Source organism: Mchenga conophoros, linkage group LG8 (assembly GCF_057382185.1).
Source record: "Mchenga conophoros isolate Kocher_MC1m ecotype Shallow Benthic linkage group LG8, M_conophoros_male_GT1.1, whole genome shotgun sequence".
In the NCBI taxonomy this organism is placed as follows: domain Eukaryota; kingdom Metazoa; phylum Chordata; class Actinopteri; order Cichliformes; family Cichlidae; genus Mchenga; species Mchenga conophoros.
The window spans coordinates 23,308,088-23,327,230 of NC_140533.1; the positions used below are offsets into that span (position 1 = coordinate 23,308,088).

At 38.0% G+C, this 19,143-nt stretch overlaps 2 protein-coding genes and 1 long non-coding RNA gene across 4 annotated transcripts in view; 1 reads left to right on the forward strand and 2 right to left on the reverse strand.

The window, feature by feature from the left end:
• Nucleotides 1-1,737, reverse strand: part of ttyh2 (tweety family member 2) — a 71,975-nt gene extending 70,238 nt beyond the window's left edge. Inside the window, exon 1 of one of the 2 annotated variants that reach the window (XM_085285105.1) lies at nt 1,263-1,737. In XM_085285105.1, the coding sequence (XP_085141231.1) occupies nt 1,263-1,391 (129 nt within the window). In that variant the 5' untranslated portion in view covers nt 1,392-1,737. The remainder of the gene's footprint in view (nt 1-1,262) is intronic. The other variant, XM_085285106.1, reaches the window with a different exon arrangement.
• Nucleotides 1,738-2,539: 802 nt separating this feature from the next.
• Nucleotides 2,540-5,727, reverse strand: rpl38 (ribosomal protein L38). Its single transcript, XM_085285108.1, has 5 exons — nt 5,658-5,727; nt 5,439-5,465; nt 4,757-4,817; nt 4,023-4,145; nt 2,540-2,613 (listed from the first exon to the last, which is right to left on the reverse strand). Exons 2-5 carry the CDS (start codon nt 5,439-5,441, stop codon nt 2,588-2,590), a joined length of 213 nt encoding a protein of 70 aa, XP_085141234.1. The 5' UTR covers nt 5,442-5,465; nt 5,658-5,727; the 3' UTR covers nt 2,540-2,587.
• An 813-nt stretch (nt 5,728-6,540) lies between these two features.
• LOC146568800 (uncharacterized) lies at nt 6,541-18,924 on the forward strand. Its single transcript, XR_014893649.1, has 3 exons — nt 6,541-14,997; nt 15,082-15,174; nt 16,831-18,924. It is a non-coding gene; the product is annotated as an uncharacterized LOC146568800 (long non-coding RNA).
• Nucleotides 18,925-19,143: the final 219 nt, after the last annotated feature.

Genomic DNA, 19,143 nt, shown 5'->3' on the forward strand with positions numbered 1-19,143 from the left:
AACACCCACCAAAAACATCACAAGGTGGAAAAATAGCCTTGCTCTTATTGTCCCCACTTAGTTAGAATAAGTAAGGCTCCCCCCCCCCCCCCCCCCCTTTCTATCTCTGTTTTTGATCACCCCCAACTGAAGAGGTGCTATGACTAAAATCCTCCTTTAAATTCCAGGAAACTTGTGATCATGTGTTAACACAGAAATAAGAAGGAAATATGAATCATAGCCACATTAAATCTGGCGTGACTAGTATTGGCTTATGAAAGAATGCACCCATTTGCGATTCACTAATGCTGACTATGTGATAATGACTCCCACTTGCCTTATTTCACTGCTGAAATTAAACGCTTGAAAATCATTATAAGGCTCTGACTGTCTCAGACACCTGAACTCACTCTGGAGACCAGTGTGCTAGGATGCTGCGGCGATGAACTTAAATGCCATCACTTCTCAGGATGACTACTTGCACTGACAGAGGCAGAACTGTAACCTTGAAAAATTCAACAGTTAAATAATGAAACATTCATGGAACATGACATGTGTTCACAAGCAGGTCATTAGTCATCCAAAAGTTGATCCCAACCCTCTTCAGTGCTGTGTGAAATGGTCCTGTCACCACCTCTGGAGTTGGATGGGAATCACTTTGACTCCCACGGGTGATCTATGCCAGCATTATCCCACAAGGGTGCTTCCTCTCTGTCTCTCCAGCACACACAGATAAAAGATTAGCTCATTTTAAAAGCTGCAACAGTCGACCCAAGCAGTGTTTGGGAGATGTCCTGTGCTGCGTTTTCTCTTTCTAAGGTTTTCTGAAGTAATGATGATGATGATGCTTTGTTAGTGTGTTTGCTGAAGAGCAATCGCTGCTTTCAGAACGATGACTGCAATTACAATACATAAACAGCATTTTGAGTTGGTTCTCATGTCAATGGCAAAGTAAAGATGCTTCAGTGTGATTTCAGTGGTTACGTGCAGGGACATTATGGCCCACTTTTGTCATCAATAATACAATGCAGTGTGACTCTTCAGGGTAGCAGAGGGAATAGTGATAGCAAACAGCCCACAACTGATTCTAGTGAAACAACAGCAATATCAGAAAAAATGATCATACTGTGGGTTGGTTTTGGGACAATGTGTTAAAATAGTATTATAAACTCTTTATTAAGTGTCATTGAAGAAACCTACAGACATATTATGCCCCAGTTTTTAAGCGTCTATAACTAGGCTTCTGGTAAAGAGCCATATGTCCCATATCCCTCTCCACTGACCTGCTGGTAGTTCTCATCTTCAGGCTGGAAGGTCTTATCAATGGGCTGAAACCTCAGATTGATATGAGGAAAATTGTGAAGCCAGTAAGTCCACCACGGCGCAATGTAATCCACACGATCCGAAGACATCACTGCCCGGAGAAAAAGTTAGGCTTCAGCCTAAATTAGCCTCTCAGTAGTAAAGCAGGCAGTTTTTTCCGCTGCCGGATATTTTAATCAAGTCGCACATTAAACAAAGGCAACGATAAAAGCATGCTCGGTTGTGGAAACGCGCTCGACCACACATGAGAGGTGGGGAAAGTCCTGCAAAGGTAAAAGTGTGTTTGCAAAGTGAGCTCCGGTTAAGATTTTTCCCGAGAAAGACCAATAATCACTCTGCGTCCATGTTTCCGTTCCTGTGGACCCACAGATACTATCCGACCGACAGCTGCTCCACACAAACAGCAGACAACACAGTCAGCAGCGTGAACGCGCACTTATAGTAGGCGCAGGACACCAGGGGGTGAGGGGGCGTGCACATTCGCTTTCGTAAATGGTTTCGGAACATTAGTCTGGCAGCATACATCATAAGTACAACTAATTAATTTAATACACAAAGTCAGTTTATTGTAACATCAGCTACATCGATTTTTTTTTAATTATTAACGGCCCCTTTATTCTCTGGTAAATAAGCAACAGCGGTGCCACCTAGTGTTCAATTAAGCCAATTACACAACATGCAGCCCGTGAGAACAGCTGGTGGGTCATTTTTAAAGTGGCTTATATTAACATTTTGTATACTTGTATTTTCTGGTGTACTTCAGCTACAGATGCAGCAAATTTAGATGCTAAAATAATATTTGCTGTATTCATGAGCAGGTTACTTATATTTATTTATGAAACTTTGATGTAATTAAACTAAGTGGAATTGAGCCAGATTCAGCCCAGCTGTCAAATAGCTAACTGTGCTGGTTATATGACTTTATCACTTTAAATGTTTCCAAAATTAATTTTATAGCCATTAAAATTTACAAGTTTACATTTTCTGGGTAAAAATCTTGTATATAGATGTAGTGTGGCTATATGTTGATGCAGACATTGTAACCAAGCAGTCAGTGAAAACCTCTACAAAGATGAAGCTGAAGAAAACAATCAACATCTACAAAGGATGCATTTTATTATTTCGCCCCAAATTGTGCTATAAAGTCATTGCCGCTCATTTCAGATCAAATGCTCCAATGTCCATGTCACACTTGTGGATTATGGTATAACAACACAACAAATCACAGAAGCCAAAGTGATTTTTCCCCCCAGTTTTTTATTACAATTATCTGTACATCACGGATTTACTTCAGCTCCTTCACAGCCAGACCTGTAGAGAAAGAAAGACAAAAGATTAGAAATATTCAGATACACACTTTCTAAAACACAACTGGGAAAATACATTTGAGGCATCACATGATTAAAGTAGTAAGGAGTATTTATATTTTCATCAAAATTTCTCCACTTGCACCAGGTATCACATCTGACCTTTACAGGGAAAGTTATTAACAATTATCATACCGGCAGTATTAAGAAGACGGCAGACTGCCATCAACACGAGTGACAGCAAACTGCAAAGAACCAGTTAATGTGGATCTGCTCTTTGAAGAGCATGAATGTCTCTGTGGCGATTAGAATTTAATTCAGGGTTGTTGGGGTTTTTTTTTTTTAATACAAAGAGCTTGCGATTCAATGCCAGTTTCAGTCCTACCAGCTACAGCATGACGTGTTACAGAAAATCAGAGGATAAAATGATAGCTCATTATAATTTAAAGTATCACAATTTTTAAAGAAATAATTCTTCAAAAAAAAAAACTAATCTAAACCCTGATATGCAGCAGAAAATTGATGATATTATTAATTTTAAAATGAATTAATTTGTCTAAAAATGGCTCCTCTGCCATTATGAGGCAAACTTCTTAGCTTACACTATGGTGCAATTCCACCATACACAGACTTTTAGGCACTAACTGCAATGTCTAGACAGGCTGCAATCAAATATGAAAACATTTGAAAACCAACCAGATATCAGAGCAAAGGAACACAACATAAACTGGGAAAGCTCTGCTGTAGCAATCAATTTCTTTGGTTCTTTTTATTATGAGACTTTTTTTTTTCCCCCAGTATTGCACTATTAACCCTCGCAATTCGGGGCACTTAAGTATCAGGACCTTCTGTTCTACACATTGTAAACAGAGAATCTGCAGCTGTGCTTTACACACTGAAAAGTCCAGGTCATTTTCCACGAGAACCAGATATCATTAATACATGTGCACACAGACTTTTTAAACGCTAAAGATTCCAGACATTTGTTTATGAAATTAACTACGTTTTATACGTTTCCTTGCAAATATGATAAAGCAGACAACTACTGTGGGCCAATAAAAGCACTAAAGTCCCAGAATATCAAAAAACTTAACTGTATTTTTATGAATGTTCTTCAAAAAGGGTTTATTTTTTAACACTGCAGCCAAGAGAAACAAACCATTAACAATCACTGAACCATGTCTCAATAAGTAAGTTAACTTAAAGGGATGCACCAGCATTAAAAATCTTCAACCCAAAGGTGGCCCAAAACTGTACAGAGTAGTATATGTGCACATATCTTTAAATCAGTGCGATAAAAAGTTTCGTCTGAGTCATTTTAATTCAAAGCCCTTAAATCTACTTGATAAAAATCAAGAGCACATTTTCCAGAAAGCTGTGTTCACTTTACATGCCACCTCTCTTATTACTCACCTGGGGGCAGGGACTGTTTGAGCTTCTCAGCCTTCTCCTTGTCTGTGATGACCAGGGTGTACAGGTACCTGCTGCAGCGCACCTTGAACTTAACATTGTCCTTGTTCTTCTTGATCTTTACGGCTAAAGGAGGAAAGACAAAGCTGTGTTAGCGCCGAGTCTCTTCAAAAGTAAACTCAAACATAATTATTTCTCAAGTCAAACAAACACTAATAGGTGAGAGCTTTAGTTTAATACTTTCCTCTACTGGATCTGCTAATAAAAACAGCATTCTGAACACGTGTTTTTTCATGCCTCAAAAATAGGCTTGTGGGAGGTGACTACATATGTAAGTATGAATGGTCTGTATATTAAATAGCCTAAGACAACACAGAATAACTGCCACAAGCCTGCCAATTACTAAATACTTTTAGTAAGTTTCACCACAATTTATTATTTATCAAAGCCATGGTGATTTTGCTTTGGGGGAAGACCAAAATCTCGCTGAAGAGCACTTTAATTTAGAGGTAACTACATGATAGATGCCGCCCCCCCCCCCCAAAAAAAAATATTTCTAGAGGTTCAAATTTCTTTTTCAACACATTCACTGGACTTTAAAAGGTGCATTTCAATTTACAATGTTAGCATAGAGCTGTCTGTGGCAAGCTGTCACCCACATATCTACCTATTCTTTGGCAAGAAGATTAAATTTCTAGTTGTTAAACATCAAAATGTGATGCCTGTGTGCCTCTTACACTTAGCATCCTTCCTCCTGGCTGTCAGCAGGAAATCTTTGATTTCTTCTATCTTGCGAGGCTACAAATAAACAGAAAAAATGATCAGTCAGGCAGAGCATCAAACTTCACATGCTGATAATGAATCGCTAACGAGTGTTAGTGGACCGGTGGAACTGAGGTTCCCGTTATAAAGTCGAAACCTAGCACTTGGTCCATCATTATTCTCGCAAGAGTGTAAATGCATCACGGGCACATCAGCCTGAGATGTTTGGACTTCTTGCTGTTAGCAAAAAACTCTTTTGGTAGGATGTTGCTAATTGTCAGGCACCCTGTGGCTAACGCAGACCAAGTCTAAGCTGTAGTACTGTAGAAAAGACGCAACTATGATTTTAGTGCCTTAAGCTACTTTCAAGACATTCACTTCTAATTAAAGTAACAAAAACAACAACAACAAAACAATTTCTTATAGGTATTGACTCATGTGTCATTCCTCAACAAACTGCAGCCGGGTGGCCCAGCTTAGCCCCTGAGCGGCATTTTGCTAATGCTAATAGCCAGTGCTAACTACTTTTACAACAACTACCGACTATTAACTGAACTGTAAACACACTCTAAGTAACAACATACACGTATACATGACATACAACCTTATTAAGCACAAATAAGCAACTAACAGATTAAAATGAGATGCAATCCTTACCATGCTGCCGTGTCAGCGGACTGGAGGCTGCGGAAGAGAAAGATCGAGTCAGCTATACAGACGATAATCAATGTACTAAAAATAAAATTTCAATCTAATCTTCTACCAACGGAATGAAATAATTATATTTTAGCAAAAGTTGGGTTCGAAATGTTGCTGACAAAGAGGATGGATGATGATTAAAATAGTCATTATGTTTGTGGTGCAACATGAACTCACTCAGTCGGCCAGAGAGGGGATGAAAAAGGGGCGGGACTTCCGGTTGAAAACGCATTTATATGTCACTACGGCAACTACCGAGGGCCAAGACGAAAAGCGAATCGAATATTGATACAGGAGCCCAGTTTTGCCGAAATTTAAACGCGTTTGTGTGCCGCATAAATCCCCAAATCGTGTTTTATAGACTTTATTACCATATATTGAATAGTAAACTTAATATAACCCAGCCAAGCATATACTGGTGAATGACAAAAAAAAAATGTATGTATATGTCTTTATTTCCCAATAACAAAACAATTGCCAATTTCTTTTTCCAGCAGGACTTTGCATCTGCCCACAATGACAAAGCTGCTACTAAATACTGGCCATGATATTACTCGGCTTGATTGGCCAGGTAACTCGCCTGAATTAAAACTCATAGAGGCTCTATGGGTTATTGTCAAGAAAGCTGAAGGTCGCAAAGTAACTGTTGGTTTTATTAGCCAGGAAAGGGAATTGAATGTACCAAAAATGAAAAAAAAAATGGCAAAAAACCACCATACCTCAAACAGGTTTCCAATGCAAGAGTATAAATAAGCTTATAAAACTGCATGTACATAAAATTTAATATATCCTCTAATAATTCACTGTTGTAGTGTGCACAATTCATTTAAGCCTGGTGAATGTCAGTGATTTGTTGCCTATGACACAGAACCACAATATGAATTTATTAATTTGCTGCTCAACTGCACACAGATTATACACATTAGACCTTTTCATGAATACAACATGCATCACACAGGACATAATGTGCTGAGAATTCCTCACAGGCCAGTAAAGCGGATTATGTATGAAGGTTATTTCTCACCCTCTGTGTGACCCTTTTGTTATCTTGCAGATCACACACTGTGTTTCACTGCGCACTTTCAGCCAAGTATGAATAAGCTTTGATGGATGCACTACAGCGTGCCTCTGAATAGAAACACTGGCTAGGACCAGTGTGTGGAAGAAATTATGTTTGCGCTGCTGTCATCCAGGGAAGGACGGACGTTGTTTTGCTGTGCTGTATTTTAATGTGAAGTGTACATATTTATTTTTTATATTGCATGCATTGGTTATATTTTTGTGCAGTGTTTTATTTAGTTTGCATGTTTTAGTTGCCGGCAAATTGTCCTGGAGAGACTCCGCCTTTTCCCCGTTTTGACTAATTGGACACACCTGAAGAGGAAAGGAAAGGTAATTCACAGAGTGCTCAATGACACATAAAAGGGTTGGAGCCGGTGTTCAACGGGGGATGCAACACGAAGAATGCGCGACAGACAGAGGAAAGACACAGACGATCAGGGGGGAGAGCGAGAGATGATCAGAGAGTAGAGATGATCAGATGAAGCAGATGACCAGCGACTGGAGAGTGAGAGATGACCAGCGACTGGGGAGGAAAAGAGATTACCAGTGACTAGGGACGCGTAGCGGCAGTCAAGTGGCAATAACGACAAGAGCCAGCTCGTGCACTGCGGGAGAACAGAAGCAGTGAGACCGCGGTGCCGATTGCAGTTTAAGGAAGCGGCGGGCGGAGTTGAGAGCTCTGCCCTCCCAGGTAAGTCTTTGACTTATCCTTTTTTATAAAGTAAACTGCCAAAGGAATAGTGACTGCCGCTCCCTCCCTTTCTTCAGTGCACCAGGACGTGGAATGCGAGGAGGAAGGCGAGGACTCTGCTGGGTTTCCCTCTTTTATTACTACGCTTGATTTCTTAGTTTTTCTGTGACTTTTAGGCCGTGGTGGATTCCACTGGACTTTTAATGTTGTGTGTTATTGATTTTTATTGTGTCTTCCCTTGGCCAAGGTTGTTTTAATCCATTTTACCTTTTTAACTATTTAAATATAATAAATTATATTTTTAATTCTACAGTTTTTGTATCGTGTGCTTTCCCTCGGCGGCTCCACTGCTCTGCCCGCTTTGAGGAAGGTTTCCTTCCTTTTAAAAAACACAAACCATCTTGGAAACATAATCAGCCTTTCCGCTCCGTTACACTACCAGAAAAAAGCCATATCTCCAAGATGTGGACATGATCACACTAGGTCTCCTCTGCAGACCTGAGACTGACCTAGAACATGCATTGTGTTTATCACTTCAGGAGCAGAATCATGTTGTAATGGTCATGCATTCATTTCTACTAATTATGTAAAGTGAACCTGAAATTAATTCAGTTAAATGCTGTGGATATATTTCCACATAATTAGCATAAAGGTAAAGTGTTAGTAAAGCAGGAAAGACACTGGGCTGCAAACAGGATTTTGAAATTGAGTTCTAAAATGAAAAATCCCAAAATAAAAATACAGAATCGATGTTTATTTAAGTTTAATCTCCCTAGAAGTTGCCAGGGATTTTTTCTGTACCTAAAAATGTATTTTCCACCTGTAATAGTGGTCAACCCTTTATTCAATACATTTGAGATTAGAGAAAAATTGTGAACACAGTGATCCAGTCAAGTGTCAAGAAAAATCTTTCTTGTGTATCAGTTAAAAAAGCCCCAAAACAACCCCTTTCCTTTTCTACTGAGCAGCTCGAAGCCCCTCAGTCACACCAAAGAAAGCTGCAATCCACTACCCTGCATAAATGTTAAATGTTCAATAACTTCTCAACGCTGCTAGGAATATAACTTACAAACATTCATGGGAAAATAAATCGAATCAAACTCAGTATTTTTTTCTTCTTTTGTCCAAAATGACATACAAATAGAAACTTCAATGGTCTGAATTTACCTTGTTTACTATATGGACAAATATCAAGCAGAAAAGGACAGAATTTCCCGGCCATATACCGTATCACTGAGCTGATTCAAAAGTCAGCCATCACTTCATAACTTCCATTCAGAGTCTTTACTGTATAGACATATGTTTTCATAAGTGACACTTCCATAAACTGGATTTTACCAAGCAAAAGAAATAATTGTATAACTCAAAATGCAAGGGTGGAAAAAAAACTTCATACGTTTTTTTTTCTCTCTGTTTTTTTTTTTTCAATAAAGATGCATTCACACATGCAGCAAGTCGCGTCAGAGCCCCAGATTTATCTAACAGTTCAAGGTCAGGCAGACTGTGGGTGAGGAAATATTGCTGTCTATAACGGGAGATGATAAGGAACCAAATAAGACTGTATTTAATCCAATTAGAGATTTTCTTTCACTACTGAAATAGTTTGCGCGCTTCAAATTGAGTTGTGAACTGTGAATGTTCTGCCTCTGTCTATCTGTTCATCTGTTCTAATACGTCTTTCTAGCCCTTTCTCTCATTCTCATCTTAAACCGTAGATACAGAGAAGCCGTTAACCCGGAGGTCATTTTTAAAGCAAGTAGGCAACAGGCATTATATCCTCTTGTATGGCTGAGTTTTTCAAACTCAGTTCAGGGCCAAGCATTGCGAGGGAACTGAATGTTTCTTTTGAGAAGGGTGGGAAGAATTACATGTATAATACAATTTGTTTCCTGAAAAACTGCTGTGTTGGGCTTTTGTATTATACGCTCTGGCAGGTATTTCTTTGGTTTCAGACTTACACTAAATTTAAAAAAAAAAAAAAAAAAAAGAGGGAGAGAGAGCAAAAAAGTAAAAGATTTGCTTGAGACATCTTTGAAACTGCACACATTACAACCAACCTGCTGACTTATGAGTTCAATTATCTTTTGCACTCAAGACAGATAAACCCAATGGGTACCAGAATAATAAGCCTTTAAGTATATAAATGGTTCACAGTGAAGAAATTCCCATCTATTATCCTTACAACCTGACAAAAATGATTCCATGTATTTCTACAGCAGTAGAGCATAGTTAATGAGCCAATCCTGCGATGGTGAGGTGTGAAACACATTTCTGCTCAGTGGGTGTCAATTTACTTTACCTTCTTGTGTTCAAGGCAGTGTTTGGCTTTGTAATTTATTATGCATGTACTTTGTTTCAGAGGAAATGGTAGTGGCAACATACTCCAGCAGTACATATTTCCCATAGTTGTCTTACCTGGAGGTGAGTTCATAAGTGGGCTGAACTGTATTCAAGTTTAAAATGTGCACAAGCCAAGGATATTTGGTCAGTGATGCTTGAGTGACACCTCAGTCTGTTTCCATTGCTCTGACTTGGCGTTAATTCATAAAGACAGGAAACACCTCATCGGCCGTTTTTAATTAACCTACTATATACCTGTCTGCCCGTGTTCACAGGCCATATCCACCCAGATACTCGATCAGCGCTTGCACTATTGGAGACGTTTCACTCAGGGTTTAAAATTTTCACGAGTCTCTTGTCAGTCAAAGTTGGAGATGAAGTGCAGTTTGTTTTAGCAAGTGTTTTTAGTGAGGGGGCTCAGTGACTCTGCAGCAGATACTGGTTAGAGAACTACACGGACACTACACAGTACAAGCTTTGTCCCACATCTGTGTTGTTTTGTGTACTTGTTTGTAGTCCCAAACCATTTTTCCACAGTGAAAAAGGAACTAAAAACAGTTTATCTCAGCAAGGATTTCTACTCCTTGCTGCTGACAAGATAATACACCATATTTTTTTTTTCAACTGACAGCCAGTCACTCTGCTCCTTGGGAAGCTGAGGAGATGTAAGAGTACAAGACTCATTCTGTAGCTTCAGTAAAATGATGTCCGTGCCATTCACAGGAAAGATCATAAAAAAGGTGTCCTTGTTGAGGAACTGGTGTATAGAAAATATGAAAGGTGATACACAGATGGACAAAGTGTAGTTTGTCTTGTTATACATTGTACCGTTAATGCTTTAGTTTAAATAGCATTACACTTTAGTGGACAAGACTCAGAAAAGACCAAAAAAACTTAGTGATCAGGAAACATTTCATGCTTTACGTGTGCTGCATAAAAATGTGTTCGCAGATAAACAAATTCTTAATTAGACCTGATATGAACCTGATTATTATATTTATCTGTTATTATGCGGACACATTTGTTTCATCTTTGTTAAATATTATTTCAATTTCTTTCTTCTCTCTCGACTTGCTCATGAACAATGAAAATCAATAGACTTATCTGGGATTTGTATGCTCTAAAAAGCACCGACAGCATCAATTACGCATTATTTCTCAGCTGCCATCTCTGATGTAACACGCACGTCATGCATCATCATTTCAAAATAATAATAAGTTCTTTATAAAAGAGAATAAAGTTGATGAAATAAAGTTTGAGGCGCCTAAACTGAATATTAACGCCGTACGTTTATAATATTTCTTTATATTGTGACTGCATTTTATCAAAGCCTATGTGCCAGTGTGCATGTCCTATTTGGTATTTATTTAATTTTCATCACAACCTCTGTTGTTATTTCTTTTTTTTTCCCCATCCCTGTTGAATGTCCGCTTGTGTAAGGGGTGGATGTAATAGTGTAAGGTTACGTAGGGAGGATCAGCTCATCCACAGAGATTACAACAAATGACCATGCCTGGTTTAGCTAAAGCTCTTTTGCACCGGTATGATCTTTATTCCATTTGCTTGCACAGCAACAAACATGATCCCCTGTGCCAAGCCGCTTGTAGAAACTCAGCTTGACTCTAAATGCTGATTTTTTTCCATTCCCCAGTTGCAGTTCTGGGTTTCTTACAATAGGGGGCAGCCAGTAGTTGATAATGTCGAGTTGATCAGCATCTCATCCTCAACATTAGGAGACGCTGTGTATTAAGGTATTGCCTCCAATGGTCTTCAGTTCTCTGTATAAGGGAGAGATTGCAAAGGTTAATGTTAATTCTTTTCATTTTCTCCTTTTATTATGCATGAATACAAATTCATTTAATTATATAAGACGTCAAATGAATCAAAGTTACCTTTAGACATCCTTACAATCTTCTGCAACATAAGACAATCGTCAAGCACAGCTGAGGGCACTGCTTATTAACACATCACGCTTTAATTGTGCCTCATGATATGATATCCTTATACCTTCCCCCAAATCTTTGGCAATGTGAATTTTTATTTGCCTTTTTCATAACTTGTGCTCGCACAAATTACTATCTCACCTTAGAAAGATGGATTCAGATATTCTGCTTGGGGCAAGTGTTAATTTATTTACACAGCAGTGTGAATTTCGGAATTCATTCTGCACTGAAAACCCATTTGAAGTCTTTTTTTTTCCCTTTTTGGACACACCTTGGTATTAAAATAGTTCCCCGAAACTATAATCCCCTTTTTGTGTAAAGGCAGTTATTGGAATAAAAATGTGTACCCTCAGGCTGACGGATAATCATACTTTGTAACTATGCGCTGGCTTATTAAAAAGGCAAAGTGGGGTTACAAGAAAAAGAAATGATCTTAGCTCAGAGATCCTTTTTAACTGTAACAGACACGTAAAGGGTAGATGATGGAATTTCAGGAGCTTCACCGCAGACATTGTAGGTAATGAAACACATCATTTCTGCCCGCAGGCCTGTAAGCGCGACAGCAGAAGGAGCTCTACCTGAGAGCTAATGAGTAATGCAGCAGTGGATTCTGTTATTAATCACATTTTGATCTACTGTATGGATGAGAGGCAACGAAAGATTACCTGAAATAGTTTACTGAACCATTATTATTGAATTTACTTTGATCATCAAGTCAGCAGAAGGTTTTAAATGCACATTTCTCATGGATGCACTGGGAAATAGTACAAAAGTGGCAGCATACCAGCAGACCTTTATTTTTTAAATTTGATTTAAGACATAGACAAAGATGTTACTCAATGTAGGAAACCAACCACAGTGATAATATGCAATAAAATACAAAGGCTGAGAACTTAATGTGATATTAAACTTGGTGTTGCTGTCATTCAAGTTATATTTAAATACTTCTGACATTATAGATGCAAGAACAGACTACTTTAAAATCCTCTCTACCACCCTGGTTTCTCTAATCTCCCTGATTATTGATCGATATTGATCCCTTTTCCGGTAGCCTTATCACAGGCAAACTCAAAGTACGTCTGCAGATGAAGTAAGATTATTAGAGAGTCTGAAGGTTTACCTTGACAGAATTGCTATGTGGATGTGCTTAGACTTGTCAGAGTAGCCAGAAACTGTTGAGAAAGTTTACCGCAAAGTTCTCATTTATCATGTTGAAAGACCAATGTGTCAGTGCTAAATGGCAGTCCAAGAAATCAGTGTGGCTTTTTGTCATGACTCCCTGCCATTCGGGTCTGCTCAATCAGAAAACCAGGACACAGGAAAGAATAGTGAGGAAGAGGAAGAAGAAAAACTCACTGTGCATGTCACAGAATTGGCCTGCAAGTAAGCGTATTTAGCAGATTAAAACGATGTCCAACTCAATCATAAGAATAACCTTGACATTGAAGGTTGCAGTGGATATTTTGCAGGGAGAAAAACAACAAGAAATATTTGTTAGAAAGCACATATACTCTATACAGATAGAGATGCTTCATCTATGCAACACGGTCCATGAAGTCATCAATCCCACTCGATACCATAGGGCCTCTCTTCCACTTCTTCCGTTGTGCAAGGCCTCGGGCAAGGCAAACAAACATGACCACCATCCATGTGAATTATGCTGAGAGAAATCGTGACTGTGAATGATGTTAGGCTGAGCATTTACAGAAGACCTGAGAGCAGAAAAAACTGATTTCCTTGGAAGCAAGGAGTAAAAGTGGAGTGAAAGCAAGGTCAGAAAGGAAGAGAAAGAGTATAGACTGTGCTTAAGTGGCGATTTATAACCTTAAAGCCATCATCAGGGGTTTTTCTTAGGGGGACTTTTGACATCTAAATATTCTGCTGACATATGTTTTTGAAAGTAAAAAAATGTGTGTGTGTGTCTTGCTTTAAGCTCATCTGTCTTTTGATACCATACCTCATGCAGTCTCTAGAACTCTGAAACTGCACACATAGCGGTCCTCACTTTAGTGCAAACATCCATATACACTCAAAAAACAGATTCAGGTCCTCCTTTCAAAGAACACATACAAATTTTGTTAGTTGTTCATAAATGTAATAAAAAAATACCAAATTAATTTGATTTTCTTTGTGTAAACCTAAAATTATTCTAAACCAGCAGAGGCTGATTCTGAACACAAAATGAATGAGTTTGTTGGGGCACTGGGGGTAGGAGGAGTACATTTTTGCAATTAAGTATTTGTAAACTCAAAGAAATAAATTCAAGCCCCTCTTTAAGCTTAAACATTTTTTTTAATCTCATTCAACGCAAATGTAGCACTCCAGCATTACTGCAATTATTATTCGTGTGGTGAACCTAAATTATTTTCTCTCAAAGCAGTCTTTGTTACAAGAACACAAAGTTATTGAGTTACACAACGGTCCGCCTTCTTTGAAAATTTTGCGCTCTTTCAGGATCACCTAAATGAATGCAGCTGCTCTTGGCCTTTCTGTACTTTTTGGATAAAACTACACCTTCAGGTAAGGTAACATATTATTTTTTCATATATCCAATTGTGTATTTCTTTATCAGCTAAATCTATGGCAATGCTATTTATCATAGAAGCTTGTAACAGTTGTTTTTTGAACTTTTGGTGGTGCTACCATTCTCTTCTCTGCTTGAATACTATTTTTTTGACAATATAGCCAGGTCTTTTCAAAAGTGCCTTGTTTTAGAGGAGAAATTGTGTAGCTGCCAACTTTTAAGTCGGAACGTGTGCTAGCTTATTAGCAGCTAGCCATTGTGCTCAATGAAAGATGATGTCCTATAGCTAACTTCTTTCTTACTGTTTTCTTTTTATAATCTAAAAATTATGTATTCTGTGTTTATTATTATATAATGCCATTTTCTAGTAGAAAGTATCGTTTTGAGGTGTCTTTAAAAGCACTACATAGTTTACTGAGGGTGCTACCAAAAGCGAACCATGTGGCCGGAAGAGTAACTGCAGGCAGCACAATGCGCACTCCCATGACGTTCAAACCTATTTATTATTATAAAAGATTTCGGCTACGTCCACACTTACACAGGTATTTTTGAAAACGGAGATTTTCCGTTTTCGTTTTAAAAAATAATCCCGTCCACAGGTAAACGCAAAAATGAAGGAAAACGCTGCTAGGAACATGCCAAAGCAACAGGTGGCGATATATTCCTAAACTCAGCTAAAAACAGTTTAGGTCTTGACAAACTTCACTGATGGTTCAAATGTTTAGCAACTTTCAGTGTGTTGATTCAGCAGTCTGTATTTAAACTTCTAGTTTACTATATTTATGTATGTTTTATTTCCAGGTGAATGCAGACTTCCTGCAGATCACTACAAAACCCCTGCAGGCGAAGTTCTTGGCTCAGCTGGACAACTTAACAGACAAGCTGATGCAAATTTTTGAGGGGAGCAAAGGAGCAAAGGGCCAAAAGATCAAGGATATCATGGCGATCAGTAGTTTGGTCAGTACTAATGATAAACCCATCAATTAAATGCAATCAATCAATTCCATTTTTTTCACCCTTTTTTTCCCACCCTTGCATTAGTGTGATGACATCGACATAAAGAGGGAGCATACTCTTAAAAGCCTGGTGATCTACTTTAATGAAGATCCAGACCTACTGTTCAAGGAGTATCTGGTACGCTTATCACACTTTCTTTTCTAGATTCAATTTGAGTTAGGTTCATCGCACGCAAAATGCTCATATATTCAAATAAGACAATATAATTGTGAAATATGTATTACTCTTAATAGTCATTGTTGAAACTTGTACTGGAGAGCACCTTTTAAGGGGACAGATTCAGTAAAAATTCAATTGTTCATTTTTTTGGGGCTGCCATGTAGGTATCTACTGCCTCTATAAACACGGTAAATATGAAGAAAACATTCATCCACTTTCTGTCAGTGTTTAAATTCAGTTTATTTATATAGCGGTATATCACAACAACAGTCATCTCAAGGCACTTCATAAAGTAAACACTCCAATGAAATTCAGTTAATTATGCCAATTAGTAAAAAGTCTTCTATATAAGGAACCCAGCAGATTGCATCGAGACACTGACTAGTGTCACTGGCGTTACAGCGATCCTCTGGTTTCCGGAATAATGTGCCTAAAACAAGCTGTTTCAAAAGGTCCCCAATTGTCATGAAATAAGGGAAATTGACCCAGCCCCCCCCCCCCCCACACACACACACACACCTACACCTATCCGGTTGTTCAGTGATGACGCGACGAATCCTACTTCCGGGTCTAAAGTAGTCTGCGTTTAATATGGCATTTGTGTTGTTAACATGTTTAATGTTATGTATTTTCTTCTATTTGATCTCAAAAAGCTCCTAAAACAGTCAGTGATCACTGACCTCCCTCGGCTTTTATTACCGCTAATCATTTATTTAAGCTCAGTTTTTAAAACCTTAGGATGTAACTACAGCCCAGCCCATGCAGCAGTATATGAATGACTAACCTCGTATTGTGGATGGATTATCTCAGTTGTTCTCCTGGCTGAAGTTTGGTCCGTTTACAGCATCCTGCCATGCGATTACATTTGTTCCTGACCACCGAGAACACTCACGGTAACTTTTATCAAGTGGAAAAAAAGTTAGCTTGTTTATATTATGCTAACATAGCTGTGTCGCTAGCGGTCACGTAGCACATCATTATATACCAGCTAGCCAAACTTCAGTAACCCTACAAACGTCACTGCTGTTTAGCTTTCTGTCTTCATTTATGTTGGAAGTGATAACAGAGCTGTACATTTTAATTTGTTTCCAAAACCCCGCAGTCAGGACATGCTATATTGTATTTAGATAGAAGCTAGCGAGCTAACTCCCTGCTAACTTCTAACTCCGTTAAATGTCATAAATTCTGTTTTCATGGATGCCTGGATGTTAAACTCAATTGTTACACCTGGTAGAGCAGAACGCTGATCATTTTATTAAAGATGAAAGACTTTAGACAGTTTTTCAACTCACAGTAATGCCATAGTGATCGTTTGATATATGGACCTGCAGCGGAGTTTAGACCCAGACACGGCTAGTGACGTCAGACTGAACAACCGGATAGACACTTGAGGAGCTGCTCCTCTATTTCAAGCCCCTCCCAAAGGGAGGTACATAATACCTTAGCCCAAACTATTGATAGAGAACAGATTGATGGGTTTTATTCATGTTTGGAGTGTTTATAGAGGCAGTAGAGACCCATGTTTCAGCACAAAAGGATACAAAGCTGAGTTTTGCATAATATTTCCCCTTCCAAGTGACAGAGCCCTTAAACCTGAAACATCCTGTTTTTCAGACCTCCTCCACTGAGGATGAACAGTTGAGATCCACTGCAGCAACTGTCATGGGTATTTACACCATCAGAAGAGAAGGCATTCAGGAGCCAGAGGATGTTGCAGTTGTCATTGAAGGTACTACAGTTATGAACAACCTCGGTAGTGTCATCATGTCATTCATCGTTCTCTTTGGACTGATTTATTCACTTGATCTGAGCTATCCAAATGACCTCAAGTACACTTTCGAGTTATGTCAGAAGAATTTAATGAATCTGGATGGACAAAGGCTCAGTACAAATGCAACAAATGAAATTGAAGATGTTTGCTTAGGCAAACAAGACCCCAGCACAAAATTTGATTTTGGCCTTTTTATCTCTTTTGTTCAAACTGTGACCTTTTTTTTCCCCTTTTTTTGAAAAATAGAAGTTGTCTATTTTTGTCTGCTGTTCTGTTGTGAGTGATGTAACCTTTAATCTATACTACTATAGATGGATAAAAGGACTGTGAGAATTTAGCTCAAAAAAAATTCAATGGTTGTAACCAGCATCTTCCTTTTAATTGCGTTTGGGATTTTCGAAGAGACAAAACAAATGTTGACAAGTTTGGTGTCTTCCAGTGTTTTAAAGTTGGTGTTCCCATTCTTATAAGCTTGTAAAAGTTTGAATTAGAGAAATAAAGGTTTTTTTTATTAAAATACCTCCCCTTTGGTAACACAAAATGTTCTTAATGAAAATCTTTTATATATATATATACATTATATATTTGTATTTAAGTATTTTTGGGTTGTTTAAAATGTTCAGTGACTGGCATAATATGGTGTGAATTGCAATGTTTAGTAGGTTATCATTGTGAATTTGCTGAAAACCTACCTGCAAGTGTCACTATAAATATATATACAATGATTCTTACGTGAAATCGGATTTTACAAATTCCAGTTTGTTTTCAGTCTTGCCTAGTAATACAAAGGTGTGTGCTTTTCAGATTTGATATTCATTTCAAATGTAAGGCACTTTTTTGTGAGCACTTTGATTTTGTTAAGGTTAATTTGACCATGTGAAATGTATGTTTATTCACAAAATATTCTGTTTCTGCTTTTAATTCAAGTGAATAAAACTGAGTTGAAAAAACAAATTTATTTTGTCATTATTTTAACAATTAAATTAGTTTTCTGGTAATTAAAATTATGATTTAGTTGAACTTAAAATAATCATTTCAATTCGAAAGAAAATCTAGCTCAAATGAATGACATTGTATTGAGTTGAACCAACCAAAACCTTTCACATCTTATTAATGTAATTTTTTTCCTTTTAAATTGTGTTCTACTGACTCAATTTAATTAAATTGTCATGATGTATGTAGATTTGGTTGAACCAAAATAAATGTATTACGTGGAAAACCTGCCATCAGTCAAACTGAGTTCATCCAATGACTAATTTTTATGAGTGTACAGATAACATGCGAACTAGTTTGGAGCACTATTCTGATTGGCAATTATTCTGGACTTGGTGATTTGGACAAAACAAAGAAATACTTGGTGATTAAACAAACTTGTCAAACAGAATACCAAAGTTGGGTAAATGTCACAAGTCTGAGATAACTAGAAAAAAAAAGAAAAACAGAAACATGGATCAGAAACCTGACTCCATGGAGTAAAAAGATGACTTGGCAAACAACAAAAGGAAGCAGTATATACACTCACTATTCATTTGGTACACATTTCTGGCAGGTTATCCTGCAGGACGCAACCATCAGAAGATGGGTACACTGTGGTCATAAAAGGAGGTGGTTTGCAACATTGTGTGTGTCTAAATGATGCTCAGTTTGTGTTAAAGTGTGCCCACAATCTTACATACGAGCATTGGTGTTTTTATGATTCTGACCCTTTTATTTAAATATCTGTGATGGTAAAATTTTAAGATTCTGTTACTTCTCTGTGCCAAACTGACCTTACTGAACAAACAGTTTTGATACTCTGTCTCTGTATAATCCTTCATATTAGATCTATCCAAATGTACATGTTATCTTTTATTACACAGTGTTCTAAGATAGATAGCCTATCTTTATAAATACTTTATCTCTCAATCCCTCTTTGTCAAAAAACATGTAGAGTGCTGTCATGCTGTCTGTACTTTTGTTTGACCCCTTTGCAAAAGTAAATAAAACCCAGAAAGACAACCTGGTTACCTCCAACTCAATTTATTTCATTTTTACACAACATATTGCAGCAGAAATTGAGACTCCTCAGACCAGCCAATGTTTTTCCAATCGTCTACTGCCCAAAGTTGCAACAAACTGTAGCCTCAGTTTTCTTTTCTTAGCTGACAGGAGTGGCT